Here is a 22,795-nt window from a genome sequence, read left to right on the forward strand (position 1 = left end):
GCGGTGGACGCCACAGACGACGACGGGGCGTCGTTGTCGGCATCCTGAGGGACGGTGCCCACGGTGCCGCCCTCCGCGGAGGCGGCGGCGCCGCGGCCGGGAGGCGGCGCGCGGAGGCGCGAGGTGGAGGCGGCGCCGCGGTCGCGGCGGCGCGCGGGGAGGGGCGCGCGGCGCGCGGTCGCCGCGAGCGTCGGGGCGACGGCGCGCATGGAGGCTGCCGCGGAAGCGCGTGCTCTGGTTCAGTCGGCCTCGGCTGCAAACTCTGCTGCCAGGCTGGACAGCCCAAGTCGAGCGCAGCTTTGAAAATCTCACTTCCGGGCGCGGGCGCTCCGAGGGGCGCGCGGGGGAGGATGACGACGGTTTGGGAGCCCGACCTCGACGAGCTGCTCGCCATCGTCGCCGAGACGGAGGGACGGGCGAGCGAAGAGGAGGAGGACGCGTCGAACAAGGGGACGAAGCGGAAGAGGGCCCCTTACACGAAGGGGCCGTGCGAGCACGGCGTGAAGTATCGGTCGAAATGCAAGGTGTGCAGCGCTTGTCCGCACGGTCGTGAGCGCAGATACTGCAAGGATTGCGGTGGGTCTAAAATCTGCGAGCACGGTCGTCAGCGCGATTATTGCAAGGAGTGCGGTGGGGGTGCAATCTGCGAGCACGGTCGTGAGCGCCACAGGTGCAAGGAGTGCGGTGGGTCTGGAATCTGCGAGCACGGTCGTCGGCGCTCTCGGTGCAAGGAGTGCGGTGGGTCTGGAATCTGCGAGCACGGTCGTGTACGCTCTCGGTGCAAGGAGTGCGGTGGGGGCTCAATCTGCGAGCACGGTCGTGAGCGCTCTCGATGCAAGGAGTGTAGTGGGTCTGGAGTCTGCGAGCACGGCCGTGAGCGCTCTAAGTGCAAGGAGTGCGGTGGTGCATCAATCTGCGAGCACGGTCGTCAGCGCTCTCACTGCAAGGAGTGCGGTGGGGGCTCAACCTGCGAGCACGGTCGTGAGCGCAGATACTGCAAGGAGTGCGGTGGGTCTGGAATCTGCGAGCACGGTCGTATACGCTCTCAGTGCAAGGAGTGCGGTGGGTCTGGAATCTGCGAGCACGGTCGTCGGCGCTCTGATTGCAAGGAGTGCGGTGGGTCTCAAATCTGCGAGCACGGTCGTATACGCTCTACATGCAAGGAGTGTGGTGGGTCTCAAATCTGCGAGCACGGTCGTCAGCGCTCTTACTGCAAGGAATGCGGTGGGGGCTCAATCTGCGAGCACGGTCGTCGCCGCTCTAGGTGCAAGGAGTGCGGTGGGTCTCAAATCTGCGAGCACGGCCGTGAGCGCTCTAAGTGCAAGGAGTGCGGTGGTGCATCAATCTGCGAGCACGGTCGTCAGCGCTCTCAGTGCAAAGAGTGCGGTGGGTCTGGAGTCTGCGAGCACGGTCGTCAGCGTACCAGATGCAAGGAGTGCGGTGGGGCCTCAATCTGCGAGCACGGTCGTGTGCGGTCTCAGTGTAAGGAGTGCGGTGGTGGTGGAATCTGCGAGCACGGTCGTCAGCGCTCCAAATGCAAGGAGTGTCGCGCGGCAAAGGCTGGAACGCACTCGTAGACTAGTAGCTCGTGGATCCTCCGTCACGGTTCAACCCGTCCCGCCCTTCCCCCCCCTTCCCCCACCCCCTCGGCGGCCGCAGCTCGTGCACGCGCATCTCCCGCCTGTCCAAACCCCTCACGTCCTCGAACAGCCCGGTCGCTCCGATCGCGCGAAACACCTCCGCGGTCACGTCCCGCGGCTCGAACCCACGCTCGGCGGCGACGCGTTCGAACAGCGCCAGCGTCTCCGGCTGCCGAAGCGTCGTGACGAAAATCGCGCTCGGGCGACTCATCGCGTCCTCGTGCCACGGCCGGGGTGCCCACTCTCCGTCCCCGGGGATTGTCCCCGGGGGTGCCGACTCTCCGTCCCCGTCCCGATCCCCGAGGATGCGCTCGCACGCGTTCAGCAGCGGCGTCACGTTGAGCGGATCGTACAACACGTCGGACGCGACGACGAGGTCGACTCTAGGTCGAGACCCGCCTCCTCCGAAGTAATCGCCGGCTTCCAAATCTTCCCAGTTGAGCCTCGCGGTACGCACGGAACAGGCGCGAACGTCGTCGTCGTCGTCGTTTGACAGCTCGTTCGACTCGTCGTCGTTCGATTCGTCGTTGGATTCGTATCGTTCGACTCGAACGTCGTTTGCGGCGAGGTTTCTCTCGAGGTTCGCGAGCGCTCCGGCGTCGGCGTCGGTGAGGACCAGCCGACTGGGCGCCCCGACTGGGCCCGACCCACCGCGCACCCCGCATGCCGCTCCCCCCCTCGCCATCACCGTCGCGGCGACCCCGCATCCGGACCCGAGCTCCACCACGCGCCTGTGTTCGAACAGCTTCGGATGCGTCAGCGCGAGCTCGGCGAGGTATATTGCCGCGTGCCACTCGTGGCATCCCGTCCCACCCTCGAACAGGTTCCGGTGCATCCGGAACGAGACCGAGGGCGCGTCGCGAATGTCGTCGTCGTCGTCGTCGTCGTCGTCGTTAACGTTAACATTAACGTTAACGTCGTCGCGATCGGGCCGCCGCTCGGCGTCGGACGTCGGATGCCTGTACACGTACGTCTTGTGGCACCACCCCGCCTCCTCGTCCGCGCCGTCGCATCGGGTGAATGTTCGCGTCACCAGGTCGCCGACGCGATCGGAGAGCTCGCGCCCCGAGCGCTCCGCCTCGAGCGTCGCGAGCTTCAGCAGCCGGGCGACGTATTCCCTGTCCGGCGGGTGCGACGTCGCGATGGGGTGGGTGACGCATCGATGCAGCGCGTCCTGCGCGGCGTCGCCGAACGGGGATGGGGAGGTTGACTCGGCACCTCCGTCCGTCTCGGCGCCCCCGTCCTCGCAGCGGCGACACGCGTCGATGACCTCGGCGGCGGGCGCCATCTGCAGGTAGGCGACGAGCGCCGCGCGGCGACGCGCCCTACCTCTCGGCGACGACCCCATCCCGTCGCCGTTGGGATCCCATCGACGTGCCTCACGCACTGACGCCGCCGGCGGTCGCGACTTCCAAGACGAAACCTTCGTTTAACCCGCCCGTCTCTTCGAATGCGATCATTCTAGGGATTGGCACCGCTGGTCATCACAGGAGGGCAGAACATGGGCCGGAAGAAGAGGCGCGCGGAGCTGCCGTGGTGTTTCTACTGCGACCGCGAGTTCGACGACGAGAAGATCCTGCAGCAACACCAGCGCGCCAAGCACTTCAAGTGCACGCACGACCGCTGCAACAAGCGACTGATGACCGCGCCGGGCATGGCCATCCACATGCTCACGGTGCACAAGATCAAGGTGGAGAAGGTGCCGAACGCCATCGAAGGCCGCGATAACCCCGAGTGGCTCATCGAGGGCATGAACGGCATCCCGGAGGGGTTCGATTTCGAGAATAACAGGGCGCTCGTGGACCCAAAAGCGGAGAACGTCGTCGTCACCGGGAAGCGCCCAAATCTGGGCGAACACGCGCCCCCGGGAGCGATCGGAGGCTGGGGCGCCCCGCCGGCGGTCGGGATGGGGATGCGGCCGATGATGCGACCGCCGGGCGCGATGGGCATGCCGGGCATGCCCCCGCCGGGGTTCCCTCCGCCGATGATGCCGCCGCCGCCCTACGGGATGATGCCGGGGATGCCGGGGATGATGCCGCCGCCGGGGATGATGCCGGGGTCGATGCCGGGGATGATGCCCCCGCCGGGAGTGGCGCCCGCGCCCCAACCCCAACCCGTCGCGCCGCGACCCGAGCAGGCGCCCATCACGGAGACGGTCATGGTCTGGGACGACGAGTCCGAATCCATCGAGGAAAAGCGGGCGTCGCTGTCCAAGTATTCCGGCGTCGAAGGGAGAGCCGCGGCGGATGGCGAGGGAGAAACGAAGGATCCGTCCGCGGAGGGCGAGGAGGACGGCGGCGACGCGCGGTGAAGAGACGCGCGGGGATAGAGAGAGAGAGAGAGAGGAACACGGGGTTTAAAGAGACGAAGATGGGATTCGAACCCGGGACGTCCACGCCCCCACCGACTCGATCAGAGCTCGTCCGAGTCGAGGTCGACGATTTTCGGCGCCGACCGCCTCGAAGCCGGCGCGCCAGCTGTGCCGCCCCCCGCCGCTTTAACCGCCTTTGCGTCGCCGCTCACGTCCACCACGCTCCCCCCGAACACGCTCGCGCCCACCTTCGGCATCCTCGCGCCGCCGCCGCCGCCGCCGCCGCCCCACCCGCCCACGCCGCCGAGGTTTCCCGAAGCCGGCCCCGCGACGATTGCGCCGTCCAGCCTGTCGAGTCGCTTGGACAGACTCGTCATCGCCGAACCGTTGGCGTACACCGCGACGAGCAGAAACCCGAAGACGACGACCGCCGCGGTGAAGTGCAGCGCCGCGGTGAGCATGCCGAGGTAGTTCACCGCGTCCTCCAGCTGCGGGGGTTGTTCGGACTCTTCGAAGGTGTTCCCCGGTGTGGTATTCGCCGACGATCGGGGCGGGTGAAACTCGAAGGCTCCGGTGGCGAAGTCGTAATCGTCCCTTCGGTACGACCCGCGCAAACCGCCAGCCGCGGAGGAGAGCCGGACGCGCGGCGTGCGGTCGCGCACGCCAAACTCCCGCGCGCGCGTCGCGCCCATGGACGGCGACGGCGGCGCCGATCTGCCCCCGCGCGGCATCGAACCAACGAGGGAAGAACGGCGAAACGAATCCTCACCCGCCACTCCGTCGTAACCCCCGCCGCGATCGAACCCCCCGTACATACCCGCGTGGCTGCGGCTGACGAACCCTCGGGACGACCGCGCGGACCCGCGCGAGCTCGACCTCGACCCGGGCTGCGAGTACCCGCCCACGCCGGCGTACCCGCCGTCACCAAACGGACGGACGTCGTCGTGGGAACTCCGGTAGGACCCGTATCGCACCGGGGGCGGACCCCTTAGGGTATGGGTCGACCTCGGATACGGGTCGACACCCGCGTCGCCGTACTCGTCCCCGTGCTGCGACCGCCGGGTTCCGTTACGCGAGTCGCGCGACGAGTAGTATCCCCGCGATTGGCCGTTATAGCCGTTATGACGCACGCGCGACGACGATCGTGGGACGGGATCGGGCGACGCCGCCGACGGGTTCGGTCGGTTGTTGGGCGCGGGATACCCCCGGACGTCCTCCCAGTCGAGTATCTCGGCATCCTCGGCGACGGGGTGGGCGCGAAGCGAACCTCGGTCCTCTTCGTCGCTCAGCACACCGGCGGTGACTCTTCCGGCGGTGGCGCCGCTTCGCGTGGACCCCCGCTCGCTGTCGGAGTTGACTGCTGATTCGGTGACGGATGCCGATTCTCGCATCGACGCCGCGGTGCTTCCCTCGTCGGAGCGTTCCGTCAGCGTGACCAGCCGCGGGGACCTCGCCATGGGCTCGAGCGCGCGGGGCCCGGGGGCGGGACCGCCCCGGCCGCTCGGGCTCGCCGCGGCCGCGGCTCCGACGCCGACCCCGTCTCCGACTCCGACTCCCTCCGACTCCGCGCTCGCCCACGGCTGCGCGTCGTACTGGAACCTGGCGTTGAGCCCCCGCTTCGCGGCGGGTGAGGCGTTGCGGTCGAACCCGGATGTTCCCGGTTCGAATCCCGGCGAGGGCGCCGCGGACGTCGGCCCGGCGGCGTGCGACATCGCGGGCGACGACGACGCGGACGAGTACACGCGTCGGCGGTACCGGCTGCTCGGCGGACCGGCGACGGACCGTTCCTTCCGCCGGGCCCTCCTCTCCGTGTGCTCGGCGTCCTCGGCACCCTCGGCACCCTCGGCACCCCCGAATCCCTCCTCCTCCTCGTCGTCGTCGAAATCGTCGTCGAAATCGTCGTGGTCTCGTCGATTTCCCCGACCTCTGTTGACGTACGGCGACTCGTCGAACAGCGTCCGCCGCGTTCCCGCGTCCTCGAACTCGTGCGAGTACCGCCTGGACACGCGGTTGAGCCTGGACTCGCCGCCGCTGTTCGGGCGTGCTCCGTTGGCGCGCGGCGCGTGTTGGACGTGAGGGCCGTTGGCGCCGAGGAGGCTTCGCGACGGAAACGGAATCGAATTCGCGTCGGGCGACATCGGCCGCGTCGCGCTCCGGGCGCCCTGGGCGCCGCCGTCGGCGCCCCGCTTCGGCACCCCCCTCGGCACCCCGCCTCCCCCTCCTCCCTCCGCCTCGTCCTCGAAGGGATTCGGGGACGCAAAGTTGATCGCGGGCGACTCCGGCACCACCTCCGCGCTGCCCGGCGCCCTTCGCACCGCGCGAGGGGTCTCTGTTTGAGTGTTATGACCCTCTGTTTGAGCGTCTCGAGGTGCCGGGTTAGTATCCGGCACGTCGCCGTACATCGGGTTCGTAAGCCACACGTCCGCCTCGTCCACGCTGTCGTCCAAACCGTCGTCGACCGGCGGCGTTTTTCGTGTCTTCGTGGACTCGGGCGAGTCGCCGCCGTCCTCGGGCCCGTCCACTACTGGCGTTTGGCCACCGTTTTTGGCAATCTTTGGCGATCCCTTTTCGCCAAACTCCGAGGAGGTTTCTCCGTCGGAGGTTCCGGTCTCGTCGTCGCCGTCGCGTCGCCCCGCGCGGCTGCGCCCCCCGCCGCGCGTCGGGGGCGGGGATTGCGCCGCGCGGAGCAGCGACGCCGCCCCCGCGGCCAGCCCGCCCGGCGCGCGCGCGTCGCCCACCGGATCCACCCGACGGAACACCTCGTCGACAATCGCGAATTGTTCCTGTTGGTCGTTGAAGTCGCCGAGGTTCTCATCATCCCCGGCGTCGGCCGTGTCCCCGCGAGGACGCCGGCCCCGCTCGAGCACGAAGGTGTGCATGAACTGCACGTCCCCGTTAACGTCGTCGTCGGTCGGACCCTGGGCGGTGGCGTGCAGGTTGCCGAGCACCACCGCCATCACCCGCTCGCGATGAGACGATGAGCCCTCTCCGTGCACAGCTGTGTTTTCGGAGTCCCCCCCCGACGGCACCGGCCTGACGTCCACGCTGACCACGGAGACGCGCCTGTTCCGGAACATGCGCCGCTGCCGCTGAACTATCGCGTCGACGCCCTCCGCGGTGGGATCCGAGTGGGTGAGCGCGCGCATGGGCGACCGCGACGTCCCGGGTTCGATGCCGTCGAAGAAGTCGACGATCTCGATGTATTCGCCGGGGGTGGTGGACCCGGGGGTGGTTTTTACGTTCGATTGGGATTGACGCGTGTCGCGACCGCGGCCTGGGCGCTCGGCGCCGGCGACCGGCGTGGTCGCGCGCGGCGTGCTCGCGTCCTCGATAGTCAGCACCGAATCCTCCTGATGGGCGGCGAACGGGGGACGGATCGGGCGGTCAGTCGGCGGTGTGTCGGGCGCATTTTCGACGAAGGGGCTGGGCGGGGGCGGGGGCGCGGTTTGAATGAGCAATCAATCGGCGCGGGCGACGCACCGTGTAGTGCCTCGCGACGCGCTCGGGAGCGTCGTTGATGTCCCTGTAGTACGAACCGAGGAAACGCTTGGCGACGTGTCGCATGCGCCGCGCGTTTTCCCCGTGGGACCCGGGGGACCCGTCGTCTTCCCCGGCGGTGGAGGACCCGCTCGAGCCCGACGCCTCGGCAGCGGCAGCGTCGCCCGAGCCCGAGCCCCCGCGCCGCCGCCCCCCGGGCCGGGACCGCGGCTTGCCCTGCGACGTCAGCGGCGCGTCCTCGGGGCTGAGCGAAGACATGGCGCCAGTCGACCAGGACGCCCGTCGACCGAACGCTGCGCACGGCCGCGCGACTCCGCGCGCACCTCGACTGAATTGGGGGAGTGTTAGCCCGCCTCTGGTGCGACGAGCGAGTCGAGAGCCGGGATTGGATTTGGGGATTTTTAATCCGCACGTGTGGAATACAGTTAGACATTTTTGTTTCAAAAACTGTCCTGCACACGTAATCAGTTAAAAGTCTTACCATAAATAGTGCCACTCCAATCCGAAACGCCTCGTCACGGTCCTGCCACGCAAGTCCACGCAAGCCGAGAGATATTTTTCTCCGCGCTGGCTCTGGCCCCATTCCCACAGCCACGAGGGGCCGCGACGTGACCGTCCGCGCCCGAAACAGGTGAGCCCGTCCCCATCGCCCTCCTCGACGCCCAAGCGCCTCTTCGATGCCCGATACGCGACGCGAAGGAGGTCCCAAACAAGGGAGAGAAGCGTCCTGAACGCGCCGATGCGCTTTTTCTCCCGACGCTTCGCTTTTTCTATTTCTATCCGCATCGGGCCCCGCTGCGGCGTCGGTTCCGCGGCGAGACGCGCGTCGTCGGGGATCTCGTCGCCCCCGGAACGGTCTCGACGATTCCGCGCGCGCCGTCTCGCGACGGATCCGCGGCGGAACCCCCGATTCACAACGCTGACCCCGAGCCCACCACCGCCCAAACCCCCTCGCAGAATTGAACACGACCGCACCCGCCCCGGGCGACACCAAATAAATCACAGACGCGAAATGGCGACCCAGGCTGAGCGCAACCTCGCGCTGTGCAAGGAGGTTTTCGATATCCAATCCGAGCTCGCGCTCGACATCGTCGACCAGGCCGCGTTCGTCGCGGTCGCGTCCAAGCTTCCCGACTTCTTCGCGCCCTCTTTCGCCCTCACCATGGGCCCCGGCCTCGGCGACGCCGAAGCCGTGAACTTTCGCGCCATGACCCAAATCACTCACCCCATCTTTCACAACGTCAAGAACACGAAGGTGGAGCACGCATGCACGGTGCTGAACAACGACAAGATCCGCGCGCTGGAGCACCGCACCGCCGTCTTTCTCGACGCGTGGGGCCGCGAGGTTCCGGGCACGAACAAGATGTACACGTTCGAGCACGTCGTGGCATTCGACGCGGCCACCGGGAAGATAACCGAATGGCGCCAAACCTGGGATCTCGTCGAGTGGCATCTCTCGTGCGCCAAACGCGACGCCGTGAACGACGCGCAGATCTTCGACCGGAACAGGCAGCTGTACTACGACATCATGGGCGCGTGGGGCGCCGGCGAGTTTGACAGCTGTGCGTCAAACTCGCCGGCTGGCGAATCGAGTCGCGAAACGTTAGCAAAGAAACTCTTCGCGGATGACTTCACCCTGGACCCACGGTACCCGTCCACGTACAGGCGCGACGCGTGCGACGTGCTGTACGATGGCCCCGGTGGGTACCTCCGTTGGTGCGACTTTTTTGCGAAAACCTTCGCCACGCCGGACTACACCGTTCGCGACGCGTACCCCGGCGAAAGCGGCGAAGTTTGGGCCGTCGGTCACTACACCCCCACGGACGTCACGTCGAACCGCGCGTTGCCGTTCAAGGTGGAGTTTGTGCACCGCGTCGGCTTCGACGTGAAGGGTAAGTGCGTTTATTTTAAGGTGTACAACGGCCCGCAGGCGATCCACCTCGACGCGTTGGGCGCGCCGACGGAGGACGCGGTTCCGCCGATGATCCCGACGCCGCCTCGACCGACTTTGGACGTCGAGAAGGATTTCCAGAAGGCTCTCGCGCTCTTCGAGCTCAACCAGCGGCAGTGGGCGTCCGGGACGTACGCCGCGAGGGACAGGGACGAGGCGCTCGCGGCCATCGCGGAGGTTTGGGACCCGGAGTGCGTCGTTGACGTCCGGTGAGTTTATTTTAATCTTTGTCCCGCCTGTATGGGCAGTTCGACTGACGTGGTTTTTTTATCCTTCGTAACAGGTATCCGTCGCGATGTGCGACGAACCTGAACGCGGTGCTGAGGGGGCACGAGGGCGTTCGTCGCTGGTGCGCGGTGCTCTCCGGGTACGACTGTCCCGGCTTTCGCGTGTGCAGGACGGCGAGGGGCCCCGACGGGGACGTGATCGCCAGGCTCGAGTTCAACGCGAGCGTCAAGGCGACGAAGGCTTCGATGGACGAGCGCCAGGACTGCTTCATGCGCGTCGTCGCCAGCCGACGCACGGGAAGGCTGACGCACTGCGTGGTGCACTGGGGCCCGGGTCGGGTCGCGGAGGACGCCGCGTTGGTTCCCGACGCGTCCTCGCCCGGAAGGTTTTTCGCCGTCGTTCACCGCCCCGTCGGGAAGGCTTCCGAGTGGTGGCGGGCGACAGCCGCCGCGTTCGACGATCCGGCCTCGCTCCGTGAGACGTTCGAGAGACAGTACGAGCTCGGCTACTACAACCACTACTTCCTCCCGGAGAAGGCTGGGGACCCGAACGCGCCCGTCCTGTGCCTGTGGGAGAGCGCCAAGTCCGTCACCGTCGAGGAGTTCCGTTCGTTCATCGACGGCGCCGACGGACCGTTCCCAAACGGCGAGTTCGCAAACGACGTGTACGCCATCGCGCCTACCGGGGCGACGGGCGGGCTGCCGGCGACTGGGTTCATCGCGCCCGCGGACCCGTGGCACGCGCGGCCGATGCCGACGGCCACGCGCGGGTCGCGCTTCTGGGTGCGTCACAGGTGAGTTTATTTTACTCTTTGGACCTTCGATGGTATTATACCAGGTATGGGCAATTCGACTGACGTGGTTTTTTTTTAACAGGTTCAAGAGCGAAGACGACCGCGCCGCGTTTTGGAACGCGGTTAAAGCGTTTACCGCCGCCGACTGGAAGGAATTCGCCATCGCGAACCACGCCGCCGGGTACCACAACCCACTCTTCGCCCCGGCGATGGACGACGGCGACGTCTTCTGCGTGTGGGAGTGCGTGGATCCGACGACGACTGTGGAACAGTTCGCGGAATACGTCGACGGGCCGTCGCGACAGACGAGGCTCCTGAAGCACTTCGTCAACGAGTGCCACGCGTGCGACGCGGTCGTCGGGGTGTGGCCGGACGCGAAATTCGCGAAACCGACGGGAGGAGCGATGCTGACCATCAAGCAGACGCCGCAGGCGGCGATGGCGGCGGCGACGTCCCGAGCCACCGCGGCGTGATCGATCGCCAAAAAAATCGCCAAAAAAATCGCGAAAAGAATCCGAAAACGAACGCAGAGGCGGCGAGCTTTCGCGGCAGCCTCTCCTCATCGCCGCGCGCGGCCCGCGGACTTTTAAAAACATACATACTATGATGTTAACACAGCGGGGTCATCGCGCCGCGTCAGCTCACGCGCGCGGATTTAGCGTCCGCCCCGGCCGCCGTGGTAACCGTCGCCGTCGTCGCGCCTTTCCTCGCGCTCGCCTCCCGAGCTTCCCCGCTCCAATCGAGGTCCCCGACGCGATGCTCGCGCTCGTCCGGCAGCGTCTCGCTCAGGAAGCCCAGCGCCGCGCACGCGGCGGACCGTTCGACGCCCCGTCGCACCGCCTCTCGCGAGATGAGCGCGTCTTTATGCGCCAGGCGAACGACGTAAGAGATTCTCGGCGCGCCAGCGGTGACTTTGTGCAGACGCATGTTGTCGAAGGAGTTGCCTGCGCCGACGGCGTTGGGTGCGTGGGACGCGAACGCCGCGAGGAACGGACCGGCGATGCGGGTCAGCAGTCTGTGCGCTGTCGAGTATATGCCGAACGCGACGATGCACCGATACGTGAGCCAATCCAACCACATCGGCGCCCTTTCGCACGTCACGAGGGCACCCCCGTCCTTCGTCAGGTTGAAGTGCACGGACACGAAGTGTCGGTCGCGCATGGCGACGAGGGCGTCGCGAACGACGAACGGACCGAGGCTCTCGTAGTCGGTGTGCCACGCCGTCTCGTTGCCGCGCGATTCGAACACGATGTCGAAGGCCACGACGTGGCGCGGGTGCGCTCGCGTGATGGCCCGCTTCACGTCGGCCATCTCCGGCGCGTCGATGAAGAACGGCGCGTAGAGCCGTCGGCTCCACGTCGACGAGTGCGCCTGCGGAGTGGCGTCGTGCGCGTCGAACCTCGCGCGCAGCGAGCGCACCTGCGCGTCGGTCAGCGCGATCGCCATTCGCGGAGGGAGCGAGTGGCGAGGCGACGCCGGGACGCGTCGTTGTTAGTCTACCGTATCCGAGGAAAACCGCGGGAGATGTGCCAGCGTGGCACCCGTGATCCGGGCCACACAGATCGGGTCTCTGCCTCGAGAAGTGCACCACCGGGCGCTCGCCCCCATTCTGATCGGTGCCCTTCGGCTCGCCACTCCCCCGCGCGCGCGCACCGCACCACCCCGCACACGCATCGCGCCGTCGACCATGGGCCTCATCGTCAAATCCGAGATCAACAACACCCTCTACCTCATCCTCTCCTTCATCGCCGTCTTCTCCATCCCGGTGATCTCCTTCGTCAAGAAGCAGATGGCGCAGCTCGGCAACGGACCCAAGGTTGTGGTGGGCACGGGCTACGGCGGCAAGGACGGGTCCTACACCGCGGCGGACGTGGCGAAGCACAAGGCCCAGGACGACCTGTGGCTCATCATCGACGGGAACGTGTACGACGTCACCGAGTACGTGGACGAGCACCCGGGCGGGGTCGCGGCCATCATGAAAAACGCGGGGGGAGACGCCACGAAGGGTTTCCACGGGCCGCAACACCCGAGCCGCGTGATGGACATCGTGGACGAGTACAAGATCGGCACGCTGGTGACGGAGGGCACGTCCAAGGACGAGTGAGCGAGCGACGAGCGCCCGGAGGATGGGACGGGGACGGGGACGAGAACGCGGATCAGGGCGCGATCGACCCGGCCGGCGAGGGAGGGATGGAGTGCCTCGGGTCACCCCATCGCGCGCCGGGGGACACGATCGGCGCGGGGACGGGCGACGCACCGGCGAGGAAGACGACGACGAGGCGCGACGAAGGTCGTTTCTTAAATAAATGAAGTAGCATTTCAAAGTCAAAGCACAACACGCGAGCGAGGTCATCGTAATAAACAAATCAACACGGGGAGCCAACCGCGCGGGCGAGCAAATATCATAATAGGGTCGACTCCTCAAACGTCGAGTAAAGTTATAAGGGATTTTCTAATTCACAACTCTAATTCGCCTCGTGCGTGTTTGCTCCGTGGCCGCGAAAGTGCCCCGCAGAACACCGCAAAACTCACCTCGCGGGCTCGGGCGTGGCAAAACCCCCGCGCGCCGCCCAGTTTTCCTCCTCCGTCTCCGTCATCCCCGTCACCCCCGACCCGACCGCGTTCTTCTCCTCCGGCGACCCTAGGAATCGAACCCCGGACCTCACGACGCTCCCCGGCGGCTCCCCCAACCGCTCCACCAACTCTCGCAGACTCGCGTTTTCGTCCCGCAGCGCGCACAACTCCGCGTCCTTCCCCGCGCACTCGTCCCTGTGAATCGCCATCACACCCGACATCACCTCGAGCTGCCTCTCCCTCGCGGTCGCCAGCGCGGTGGCTTCGGCGAGTCGCGACGCGAGGGCTTCCATGGCGTCGGCGGCGGCGTCTCTTTGCATCCGAGCCGCGTCGAGCTCCGTCTGGCATTCGTCGAGCATTCGTTTGCACTCGTCGAGTGCCCTCGCGAGCACCGCGGCGTCGCTCGCGCCGTCGTCGGCGTAGGCGAGGACGACGCGGACGTCGCGTTGGCCGGGGACGGCTGCGCGCGGCGCGATCCCGGCGACGCCCGCGCCCCGAGCCGCCGCCGGTCGACCGGGATCGGGATTTTTTGGATTTCGCGACGTCGAGCCGGATCCGCCGCCGCCGGTCGAGTAGAGCCCCTTGAAGCTGCGGCCGAGGCCCTTCATGTAGCTGGCGTACGACGACGACGAAGATGCGCCGGTCGCGCGGCCGCGTCGTTTGGGTGACGCCGCGGCGGCGGCGGCGGCGGCGGCGTCGGCGAGCGGCGGCGGCTGCGGCGAGACGATCACGCATTGACCCGCGCCGTCGCCAACGATCTGCGGCGCTCGAGCGATGCGCGAGCGCACCGCGAACCAATCGTCCACCACCGCCAAGCCTCCCCCACCCTCGGCACCCCCGTCGGCACCCCCGTCGGCACCCCCGCGACCGGCACCCTCGTCCTCCGAGTCGGTGTCGTCCAATTCGGCACCCGCCCATCCCTCCTGCATCGGCGTCGGCGGGAAGTGCCGCGGACGCTCGCCCCCTGCAGCGCGACTTAAATCCCCAACCGACCCCCCCCCGACCGTCGCCAGCTGCGACGTCGGCGCCGCGCTCACGCTCGCGCTCAAGTTGCGTCGCCCGTTCATCGTCCCGTCAACCCCAGCCACCGTGAGCTCCGCGTGGTGGGACGCATACAGAGACATAATCTCCGTCCACGTCACATCCGCGTGAGCACCGCACGTGGCGACGATGAGAAGCTCTGTTAAAGAAAAACCACGTCATTCAAATTGCCCATGCAAAGATTAAAATAAACTCACCTGATCCGTCGAACTGCGCCGGGGCGATTTGCACGGCGCACTCCATCAGCCGGTCGCACCGCCCACCCTCCACGATGCGCTTGGCGTTGACGTCGATGAGCGCGAGCGCGGTTTGGAACAGCACCCTTCGCGTGCGCTCGAACAGGAGCACGTCCCACACTCGCAACGCCACTTCCCACGGGAGGTGATTGACGTACAGCGTGAGGAACCACGAACCGGCGACGGCGGCGAGGGGCACGCCGGCGTCGTCCAGCGCGGCGCCCACGCGCGGGAACCTCGAATCCACGAACGTCCTCAGCACCGCCTGGTCCACCGCGGACGCCAGCATCGTGTTCCCGTAGTACCCGGGCAGGACGTCCTCGACGAGCGCGCCCAGGCACCAAAACGCGGGTTCCTCCTGTTAAAAAAAACAACGTCAGCATAATTGCCCATAAGAAGATTAAAATAAAACGCACCTCCATCAACAGTAAGAGCAGCGCGGCGAGAAAGTTCATGCCTTGGCAGTACCCCACCGCGGGGTTGTGAAGGGCGTAGGCGCACAGAACCCGGCGGAGGGCGTCGCGCCCGATGCCGTCCAGGAGCGGATGCCCCGGGAAGGTTCGCGGGAGATCCTTGTCGATTTGTTTCCGGACGCGACGAAACGAAGTATCCGGCGACACAGCTGTGCACGGCGTCGAATCCGACGCATCGTCGCGCACAGCTGTGCGCGAACCGTCATCCGGCACAGCTGTGCACGTCGCGTCGACCAAGGAGGCCAGCACGCGCTCCACGGCGTCCTCCTCGTCCCCGTTCTCGTCCCCGTCCTCCTTCCGATCCTTCGTTTCCAAAACTTCCGCCGATGCCGACTCCCCCGCGGCGACGAGGAGCTCGCGAAATACGCCGTCGCGTCGCCGCTCCTTGACTCGCGCGAAGATCTGCCAGCATCGTCCCCGGAGCGCCATGGGCACACCCCCCGCGACGAGCGCGCGCAGCTCGCGTTCCTCGTCGCTCTCTTCCGACGCGTCGTCGCCGCTTCCCCGGGCGGCCCTGGCGTCGAGGACGCGGACGAGCGCGTCGAGGGTGCGCGCCCCATCTCGGGCGTCGTCGTCGTCGTCGTTGCCGTTGTCGTCCCTCTTCTGCGCGAGGAACGCGTCCCATCGCGTCGCGCGCTCGGCTTCCTCGTCGACGTACATCGGCGCGTTACGCCTGTACGCCTCCACATGTTCCGGTTTGACCTGCGCGAACGGTGGCGGGCGCGGAGGGAGGGTGAGGCGGAGGCGGGGACGGGAGACGCGGTCGGGGTGCCCAGTGGAGATGAGATTCCACGAATGTCAGCGGCGGGGCCGAGAGCGCGGTGGGGCGAGAACGAACGGGCGGCCGACGCCTCGAAGGGACGCACCACGAAGCCGTAAGCATCGCGCGTCACGGGCTCCTGATTCGGTTTCTTCTTCGCGCCGGACGCGCGTCGGTAGAGGGCCTCCATCCGCCGGCCACGGCGTCACGCGCGCCCCGTCTCTGCACAGCTCTCCAACGGGCTCTCTTGGAAGAATCTCCCAGCGGAGCGGGCGAGGAAAATGCATGAAAATTCGCCGTGTCCTGAATAAAATTCTCTCCATCGCCTATGGCGCCCAGTTCGGATCTCTTCGCGAATTATTGGAGCCGCGCGAACCGTTATTTAGACCGCCGTTACCCGGGAGCGCACCTGCTTTTCCCCCGAAAAAGCAGAGACGACCACGTATAAAGCGAGAAAAAACGTCGAGGTCGACGCCCTCTACGACCGGCGCCGTCGCACGCGCGCTGCGCCCGTCGCCGAGGGCCGCGCGGCGAAAGCTTCACCACTTCCCAGTGCGGGGTGCACTCTCCGAGGTAGACGCGCCTCGGACCCCGCGGCCGCCGCGGCCGAACCCGCGCGTCGCGAGAGCCCGCGCAATCCCACTTCGGATAAGGCGCCCATCGTGGTTCGGACGGACGTTGAAGCCCTCGTGGTTCGTCGCGTGAACTCCGCGCGTCTCCGCACGTTCCCGGAAGCGAAGAGAGGCGCCGACATGGCGTGCTGCGGCACGCGGTCGCGGGTCGACGGCCCGGAGGCGTGCACGGTCTGCCTCGAACCGCTCCCGCTGCCCGGCCCAGGCGGCGACTGCGTCCTCGTGCTGCACGCGTGCGGTCACGCCTTTCATCGCGACTGCGCGCAGGACTTCCTCCTCGACGCGCTGCGTCGCAGGAGGACGCCCAGGTGCCCGAACTGCCGCGCGACGCTGCACACGGCGCCGTTCGGTAAGCTGCTCGGCCAGCGCAAGTTACCGCGCAGCAGGCGGATGAAGAACATGCGGCAGCTCATCACCGTCTCGGAGGTGCGTCGCTTTTTTTACCTACCCCCTTTTTCCAACCACCGCCCTCTGCGCTTTTTCTCCCTCGCCCCATGACGTTGCCCCGTCACGATGCCCGTCGTCGCGACTTCGCGCTGACGACACCGTTCCGCCGCCGTTATTAACGACAGGAATACATGAAGCACAAGAACTGGAGGGTGCCGAGGCGTAACCCCACGGGCACCAGCGAGCAGCAACGCGCGCTCGCCGGCCTGATCATCCAGTCCCGCAAGGAGTTCAAGGAGGAGTTCGGCGAGGAGCCGTAAGATTGGCGAGCCGCGCCGAGTCGTCCCACTTGGTCGTTAAACTAAACACCGAGACGAAAGCGTCGCGGCGTTTACACACGACGGGACCCTGTCTGCACATCTCGTTTGAAGTCTTTTCCGACGTCTTCACCGCACGCGCACGGGGCTGGGCGCGCGGCGACGACGCGATCGTCAGTCGCCCGCAGCCACCCGAGATCGCGTCGATCGAGCGACGTCAATCGCATCAGCGCCGCGCCGTCATCCGCCTCGAAGGAGGAGGAGACGGAGGGGCGGTGGGAGCAGTCGTAATCTGTACGCAAAGCCGCGAGGACTGCCGCGGCGTATACGCCACATGTACACAGGATAGAGAGGGTAGAGAGGGGAGGGTGGAAATCACTCAAGGTGGGAGTTGGTGAGAGGGGGCGGGGATTTAGCATTGGGCGACGACACGATTTGGGGTCCGTTTGACGCGGTGATTGTAACACGAAATCGAGTCGCCCCGAACCGTGTTTGCCGTCGAGATCAGCACACTGAAACCTTCCATTTCCAAGAAATAGCCAATTCTCTGACTACCCACCGCTGGCGTTTGCGAAAGAGTGACGTGGCCGAATGAGAAGACGCCGTGGAGCGCCAGCAGCGCCGCTCACCCACTGCTTTTTTTATCCAACTCGCTCCAAGCGCCGTCCCGCGCTCGCACTCGTCTCTCGCGAGCGATACGACACCGCACCGCGCGCAAACCGACATCGTCATGTCGACCGTTGCCGCCGCGAGGCTCGCCGTCGCCGGCATCGCCGCGCGCGCGTCCGGCGATGCGCGCCCGAGGGCCGCCCGTCGCACCCGACGCGTCGAGCGCGAAAAGGCTGCCACCGCGGTCCCGATGGGACGACGCGCGACGCTCGCGGTGACCCGCGCCACCGACGAGAAGGACGCGAAGACCTCGATCGACGACGAGACCGTCTCCGAGACGGTCCGCCGCAGGCGCGAGGCCGCCAAGCAGGGCAAGGACAACTCCCCCACGCTCAACCCGCTGGATCTCGGACGACGCGCCAGGCAGCTCACCGACGGCTTCTTCAAGGGCATCACGGGGTTGACGCAGCTCGCGCGGTCGCCGTCCATCGACGAGGCCAAGTACGACGCCGTCTACTCCGCCGATCTCCTCGCCGGCGACGACCTCACGGAGTACGAGACCCCGAACGCGCGATTCACCACCGTCCTCGTCGTCGGCGCCGCCGGTCGCGTCGGCCGAGTCCTCGTCCGCAAGCTCCTCCTGCGCGGCTACACCGTCAAGGCTTTGGTGCGAAAGGAAAGCGACCGCGAGATCTTACCGGACAAGGTGCAGGCGTACGTCGGGGACGTCTCCGACGCAAAGACGTTGGAGCTCGCCATGTCCGGCGTCAACAAGGTGGTGTACTGCGCCAGGGCGAAGACGTTCATGGCGTCCGAGCTGGCAAACGTCGACTCGGAAGGCGTCCGCGTCGCGGCCAAGGCGCTCCAGGATTACAACAACTCGTTAGCGTCCAGGCGCGCGGGTCGTAGCCAAAAGTCCAAGCAGATGCTCTACAGCTTCGCCAAGTTCCGCGACGTCTTCGAAGACTGGACCGTGGACGAGACGAGGCTGGTGAACCCCGAGGATGGGCGCTGGCAAGCCGCCGCCGAGGTGGCGCAGCGCGTTTTCTTCGACAAAGAAGAAAAGGATGCGTCCGACTCCACCGACGGAAGGTCTCCTTACCCGACGTTCAGCGGGTACGTGTTCGCCAAGACGGGCGTGGCGCAGATTTCGTGCGCGTGCGACGCCCTCGGAAGCGGCGACGCCGCCGGCGCCGTCGTCCTCCGCGACCACGAGGGCGTCTTACTTCGCCTCCGCGGCGACGGCAAGCGGTACTCCGTCGTCCTCTCGGAGGGCGGCGTGGAGGGACGGACGTTCATCGCGCCGTTCGCCACGACGGGGAAGTGGCAGATCGTGCGCATACCGTTCGCGCAGTTCAGGCCCGAGGTGTTCAACCGCGCGTACAACAGCGGAGGGGACGCGGAGGTGGACGCCGTCGCGCCCGTCGACCTCAACGCCATCGATCGGATCGGGTTGCGCTTTGAGGCGAGGAACCAGAGCCGCTCTGGAAGCTCCGGAAGCAACGGCGCGGGGGCCCCGGAGTGGATGTCGGAGCTCGACGCCCCGTCCAACAACAGCTTCGAGCTCGAGCTGGAGTACGTCAAGGCGCTGCCCAAGGGCGAGGAGACGGATTTCGTCCTGGTGTCCTGCGGCGGCGCGGGATTGCCAGACGGCGAGGACCGCGATAAGCTCGTGAGGGCCAAGCGCGACGGCGAGCGAACGCTTCGCAACTCCGGCCTGGGGTACACCATCGTCAGGCCCGGTCAGCTGCTGGAGGAGCCCGGCGGGAACAAGGCGCTGGTGTTCGACCAGGGTAACCGCATCTCCAACTACATCTCCTGCGCCGACGTCGCGGACGTGTGCGTCAAGGCGCTGCACGAGACGGAGGCTAGGAACAAGTCCTTCGACGTGTGCTTCGAGGCTGAGGTTGGAGGCGCGTACGAGAAGGTGGCGATGGTGGCGGGCAAGAGCAACAACTACCTCGCCCCGGCGCTGGCGGTCCTCGAGAAGAACACGTGAGATTTGTGTGAGTGAGCGCGAGAAGGAAGGAGGGGACGTCGCGGTCGGCGGCGGCGGGGACGGCGGTCCACCGCGATGTTTTGGCGGGGAATTAATTGAAAGGCGAATTGAAAGGCGCGATGGATTGAAAGGCGCGCGACGTTTAAGCAGTCGCGCGGGGCTTATTAAGACGTATTAACGAGAAGGCGATCGTGCGTGTGTTTCGTCGCGTCGTGCGTAACGTTAGGGAACCTCTCGTGTGTTCCTCTCGTGTGTTCCTCTCGTTTGTTCCTCTTTTAGGCCCGACTCCGTCGTCGCGTCGCTTCATCGGCGGCTTACCTCACATGCGCTCCAAGTCGCGCACGAGCTCGTCGAAGTCGTGCGAGTCGCGCACGGGCAACCTGGCCGCCACCGACGCGAGCGCTCCCAACTTTCCAGACGACTCTCCAGACGACTTTCCAGACCCGTCCGCGGCTGACGAGGACGAGGGCGAGGGCTCCTTTCCCGGCGGCGTCTCGACGGGAAAGGAACCGAAGGCGCCGAACGACGCACAGCTGTGCGGCTCCACCTGGCGACTCGCGATTGGCGCGTGCGACGTCTCGTGATCCGCGCGTGTGAAATCCCCCGCCCTATCGGGCCTGAACGCCGACGTCAACGAGGCGTCGGAACCGAAGCTTCCGTCGAACACGAGACCTTTCTCGCCGGTGCTCGCGCCGGTGGAGATGGCTCGGGAGGAGCGCCCGTCAGTCGTCGTAACGGTCGTCGTAACGGTCGTCGGGGTCGGGGTCGGCGGCGTTAACGTCGTCGTCGGCGTCTCGAAGGTTTCCCACCCGGCGGTCAGGTTTTTGCGATCGTCGTCGATCGGTGTGGTCACGTCGAACCCGTCGAACCCGTCGAACCCGGGGGCGCACAGCTGTGGTTCAAATCCGAGGAGGTCCGGCGGCGGCGGCGTTTTGGGCGGATTCGCGTCGGCTCGAACGACGGTGGTCTCGCCGTACAGGACGTACTCGGTCGTCGCGTCGTCATCATCGAGTCCCAGCTGGCGACTCGCGATTGGCCCGACCACGTTCGCCGCCGCGCAGTCGGGGCCCCGGACGCGAAGGGACTCCAGGAGGCACTCCACCGTCGGCGACATGAGCCGCGCGGGGCACCTGGCGAAGATCTGCCCAATCACGCGACGCCAGCTGGAGACGTCCACGGCGTCGTGCGACACGAACGCGGGCACGGCGCGCGACGCGATGGATCCGAGCCACCCCGACGAAGACGACGACGACGACGATGCCGACGCCGACGACCTCCTCGACGACGACGACGCAGTCGTCGCCGAGTGAGAAAACCCGTTTGTCGCGCCGCCCGCCGCCGCCGTCGTCGTCGTCGCCCTCGACGCCTCGTGCGCGTCCTCCTCGCGCGCGAACGCGTGACACCGACGCAACGCGCACGCTCTCAGCGCCGGCGCGTCCCGCCACGTCTCCCCGCACACGCAGAGGAAGAGCCGCAGGCGAAGCGCTCGGTCTATCGTTTCGAAGGGACCAGCCGTGAGCCTGGAGGCGAGGGTGACGCATACTCGGTGAACGCCGTCGAAGAGCGCGAAGAGGGACTCGACGTCTGCCGGCAGCGCCGACTCATCTAACGACGGCGCGCGGTCGCGGTCGCGTCGGTGTCGGTGTTCGTCGTAGCGTCGCAGTATCTCATCGCGCAACACGCGGAGTGGCACCTTGAGCAGCACCGGGTCGTCGGAGCACTTGCGGAGAAGGTCGACGAGGGTGTCGGCGGCGGCGGCGCGGTTGGCGTCGTCGGCGGCGACGGCGGCGCCGCCGTCGTCGTTCGTTCGAGCGGCGGCGCGCGCGAAGTCACCCTGCGGCGAGGAACGAGCGCGGGGCGCGGGAGAGGGGCGTCGGTGTCAGCGAGGAGGACGGGAGAGGCGCGGGGCGCGGGAAGGGGCGTCGGTCCGCCCTCGGCGAGGAGGACGGGAGAGGCGCGGGGCGCGGGGCGGCGCGCGCGGGGCGCGGGGCGGGGCGGCGCGCGCGCGCTCACCTTCAGGTACTTGCGGACGAACCGGATCGCGTACTCCTCGACCGTCGGGTCCCTCGTCGCCATCTCGAGCGGGGCGGCGCGCGGTCTGCGGCGAGTTCGCCTCGTCCCCACGAACCAGCGCCCGCGGGGCGGCACAGCTGGCCACGAACACGGCGAGACGAACACCGGCTTCAGAGTTTTCTCGGAGCGCCCCACTGCGTTCGTCCGCCGCGCCGACGATGAGGTTCCCGCGGCACATCGCGCGCCTCGCGTGCGTCGCGCTGATCGCGTGCGCGCTCCTCGCGCCCGCGTCGCCCGTCGACGCCGCGCGACCCCTCGGCGCCAAACGCGCCCTCCGCCAGAGCGACGACGAGGCCATCGCCGCGTTCGCGGTGAACTCGTGGGGGTTACCGGTGAACACGTGGAAGGCGGCGTCCACCAAGTCGTCCTCGCACGTCCTCCCGCGGATGCAGGAGCACCACACGACGCTGCATCGAACCGCCCACGGCTGGATCGAGGGGTACGTGCCGAAGGAGTACGCCCCTCTGACCGCCGCGATCGTCTCGTATGTTTTATTAGTCTTGCCATTCTGCGCGGCGTACGCGGTGTTTAAAGCGATGGACGCGCTGCTCAGCATCCAGAAGCTCCTGCTCGCCATCAACGTCTACAACGCGTGCTACTGCGCCTTACTCGTCGTCATCAACCTCTGGACGGGCAACGAGCCGATGGCGTCGCTCCAGGAGTCCAACGAGGCGGATTACCTCATCCTCCAATTCTTCAAGGTGCGTTTATTTTATTTCATCTTTGTATGGGAAATTACCTGTAGACTGACGTGTTTCTTTTTTAATCATTCAAGTGCGCGGCGTACGGCGCTTTCATCGTCATTCAGGTGGTGCACGTGTGCATGCTGTGGAGCACCAGGGCGGAGAACATGAAGGTCGCGGCGGTGGGCAACCTCGCGTTGAGCCTGTGCATCGGGTTCCACTACTTCATCCGGGTGTGGTCGCCCGCGATGGAGGGGCACCCGCCAAAGACGTCGGCGACGTCGTACACCCTGGTGAGTTTATTTTAATCTTTTTTGTATGGGCAATTGTACTGACGTGGTTTTTTATTTATCCCGTACAGTACACGACGATGTTCGCCGCCATGGCGTTTAGTCATTACGTCAAGCCGGACAAGGGCGAACGGGCGATGGCGGCGCAGGCCAACGCGGCGATGGCGGGCAACGACGAGAACAAGCAGTTTTAAGCGTGCCTTGGCGAGTGAGTTCGTAAGTCTGTACGTCGAAATTGACGAGCTACTGTTGCTCGAGTTGATTGTATTACACGGTACCATCCTCTGTCTCATTCGCGTC

The 22,795-nt window shown here is 66.6% G+C and overlaps 12 protein-coding genes across 12 annotated transcripts; 7 read left to right on the top strand and 5 right to left on the bottom strand.

Moving 5' to 3' along the window:
- Positions 1 to 321: 321 nt before the first annotated feature.
- On the top strand, positions 322 to 1,613 carry HPF_4 (cysteine-rich protein with zinc figer). The gene has a single exon (XM_002506259.1). The coding sequence runs from the start codon at positions 351 to 353 to the stop codon at positions 1,575 to 1,577; it is 1,227 nt and encodes a 408-aa protein (XP_002506305.1). The 5' UTR covers positions 322 to 350; the 3' UTR covers positions 1,578 to 1,613.
- An 81-nt stretch (positions 1,614 to 1,694) lies between these two features.
- Positions 1,695 to 2,928, bottom strand: MICPUN_64341 (predicted protein; the record flags this gene model as incomplete). Its single annotated transcript, XM_002506438.1, has 2 exons — positions 1,695 to 1,701; positions 1,736 to 2,928. 2 exons carry the CDS (start codon positions 2,926 to 2,928, stop codon positions 1,695 to 1,697), a joined length of 1,200 nt encoding a protein of 399 aa, XP_002506484.1.
- A 213-nt stretch (positions 2,929 to 3,141) lies between these two features.
- MICPUN_64342 (predicted protein) lies at positions 3,142 to 3,951 on the top strand (the record flags this gene model as incomplete). The annotated part of the gene is made up of 1 exon (XM_002506260.1): positions 3,142 to 3,951. One exon carries the CDS (start codon positions 3,142 to 3,144, stop codon positions 3,949 to 3,951), a length of 810 nt encoding a protein of 269 aa, XP_002506306.1.
- Positions 3,952 to 3,998: 47 nt separating this feature from the next.
- On the bottom strand, positions 3,999 to 7,707 carry MICPUN_64343 (predicted protein; the record flags this gene model as incomplete). Its single annotated transcript, XM_002506439.1, has 2 exons — positions 3,999 to 7,277; positions 7,432 to 7,707. 2 exons carry the CDS (start codon positions 7,705 to 7,707, stop codon positions 4,053 to 4,055), a joined length of 3,501 nt encoding a protein of 1,166 aa, XP_002506485.1. The 3' UTR covers positions 3,999 to 4,052.
- A 754-nt stretch (positions 7,708 to 8,461) lies between these two features.
- On the top strand, positions 8,462 to 11,032 carry MICPUN_64344 (predicted protein; the record flags this gene model as incomplete). Its single annotated transcript, XM_002506261.1, has 3 exons — positions 8,462 to 9,609; positions 9,684 to 10,421; positions 10,504 to 11,032. The coding sequence occupies 3 exons, from the start codon at positions 8,462 to 8,464 to the stop codon at positions 10,892 to 10,894; spliced, it is 2,277 nt and encodes a 758-aa protein (XP_002506307.1). The 3' UTR covers positions 10,895 to 11,032.
- Positions 10,988 to 11,867, bottom strand: MICPUN_64345 (predicted protein; the record flags this gene model as incomplete). Its single annotated transcript, XM_002506440.1, has 1 exon — positions 10,988 to 11,867. One exon carries the CDS (start codon positions 11,865 to 11,867, stop codon positions 11,058 to 11,060), a length of 810 nt encoding a protein of 269 aa, XP_002506486.1. The 3' UTR covers positions 10,988 to 11,057.
- Positions 11,868 to 12,101: 234 nt separating this feature from the next.
- Positions 12,102 to 12,761, top strand: MICPUN_109539 (predicted protein). Its single transcript, XM_002506262.1, has one exon. It carries the CDS (start codon positions 12,109 to 12,111, stop codon positions 12,523 to 12,525), a length of 417 nt encoding a protein of 138 aa, XP_002506308.1. The 5' UTR covers positions 12,102 to 12,108; the 3' UTR covers positions 12,526 to 12,761.
- A 1,437-nt stretch (positions 12,762 to 14,198) lies between these two features.
- MICPUN_88698 (predicted protein) lies at positions 14,199 to 15,174 on the bottom strand (the record flags this gene model as incomplete). Its single annotated transcript, XM_002506441.1, has 2 exons — positions 14,199 to 14,630; positions 14,689 to 15,174. The coding sequence occupies 2 exons, from the start codon at positions 15,172 to 15,174 to the stop codon at positions 14,199 to 14,201; spliced, it is 918 nt and encodes a 305-aa protein (XP_002506487.1).
- Positions 15,175 to 16,257: 1,083 nt separating this feature from the next.
- On the top strand, positions 16,258 to 16,844 carry MICPUN_64348 (predicted protein; the record flags this gene model as incomplete). The annotated part of the gene is made up of 2 exons (XM_002506263.1): positions 16,258 to 16,563; positions 16,710 to 16,844. 2 exons carry the CDS (start codon positions 16,258 to 16,260, stop codon positions 16,842 to 16,844), a joined length of 441 nt encoding a protein of 146 aa, XP_002506309.1.
- An 856-nt stretch (positions 16,845 to 17,700) lies between these two features.
- MICPUN_50720 (predicted protein) lies at positions 17,701 to 19,449 on the top strand (the record flags this gene model as incomplete). The annotated part of the gene is made up of 1 exon (XM_002506264.1): positions 17,701 to 19,449. The coding sequence occupies one exon, from the start codon at positions 17,701 to 17,703 to the stop codon at positions 19,447 to 19,449; it is 1,749 nt and encodes a 582-aa protein (XP_002506310.1).
- A 319-nt stretch (positions 19,450 to 19,768) lies between these two features.
- On the bottom strand, positions 19,769 to 21,525 carry MICPUN_64350 (predicted protein; the record flags this gene model as incomplete). Its single annotated transcript, XM_002506442.1, has 2 exons — positions 19,769 to 21,283; positions 21,463 to 21,525. The coding sequence occupies 2 exons, from the start codon at positions 21,523 to 21,525 to the stop codon at positions 19,769 to 19,771; spliced, it is 1,578 nt and encodes a 525-aa protein (XP_002506488.1).
- A 471-nt stretch (positions 21,526 to 21,996) lies between these two features.
- MICPUN_109540 (predicted protein) lies at positions 21,997 to 22,786 on the top strand. The gene is made up of 3 exons (XM_002506265.1): positions 21,997 to 22,223; positions 22,298 to 22,498; positions 22,567 to 22,786. Exons 1-3 carry the CDS (start codon positions 22,059 to 22,061, stop codon positions 22,687 to 22,689), a joined length of 489 nt encoding a protein of 162 aa, XP_002506311.1. The 5' UTR covers positions 21,997 to 22,058; the 3' UTR covers positions 22,690 to 22,786.
- Positions 22,787 to 22,795: the final 9 nt, after the last annotated feature.

Source organism: Micromonas commoda, chromosome 15 (genome assembly GCF_000090985.2).
Source record: "Micromonas commoda chromosome 15, complete sequence".
Taxonomy (NCBI): Eukaryota; Viridiplantae; Chlorophyta; class Mamiellophyceae; order Mamiellales; family Mamiellaceae; genus Micromonas; species Micromonas commoda.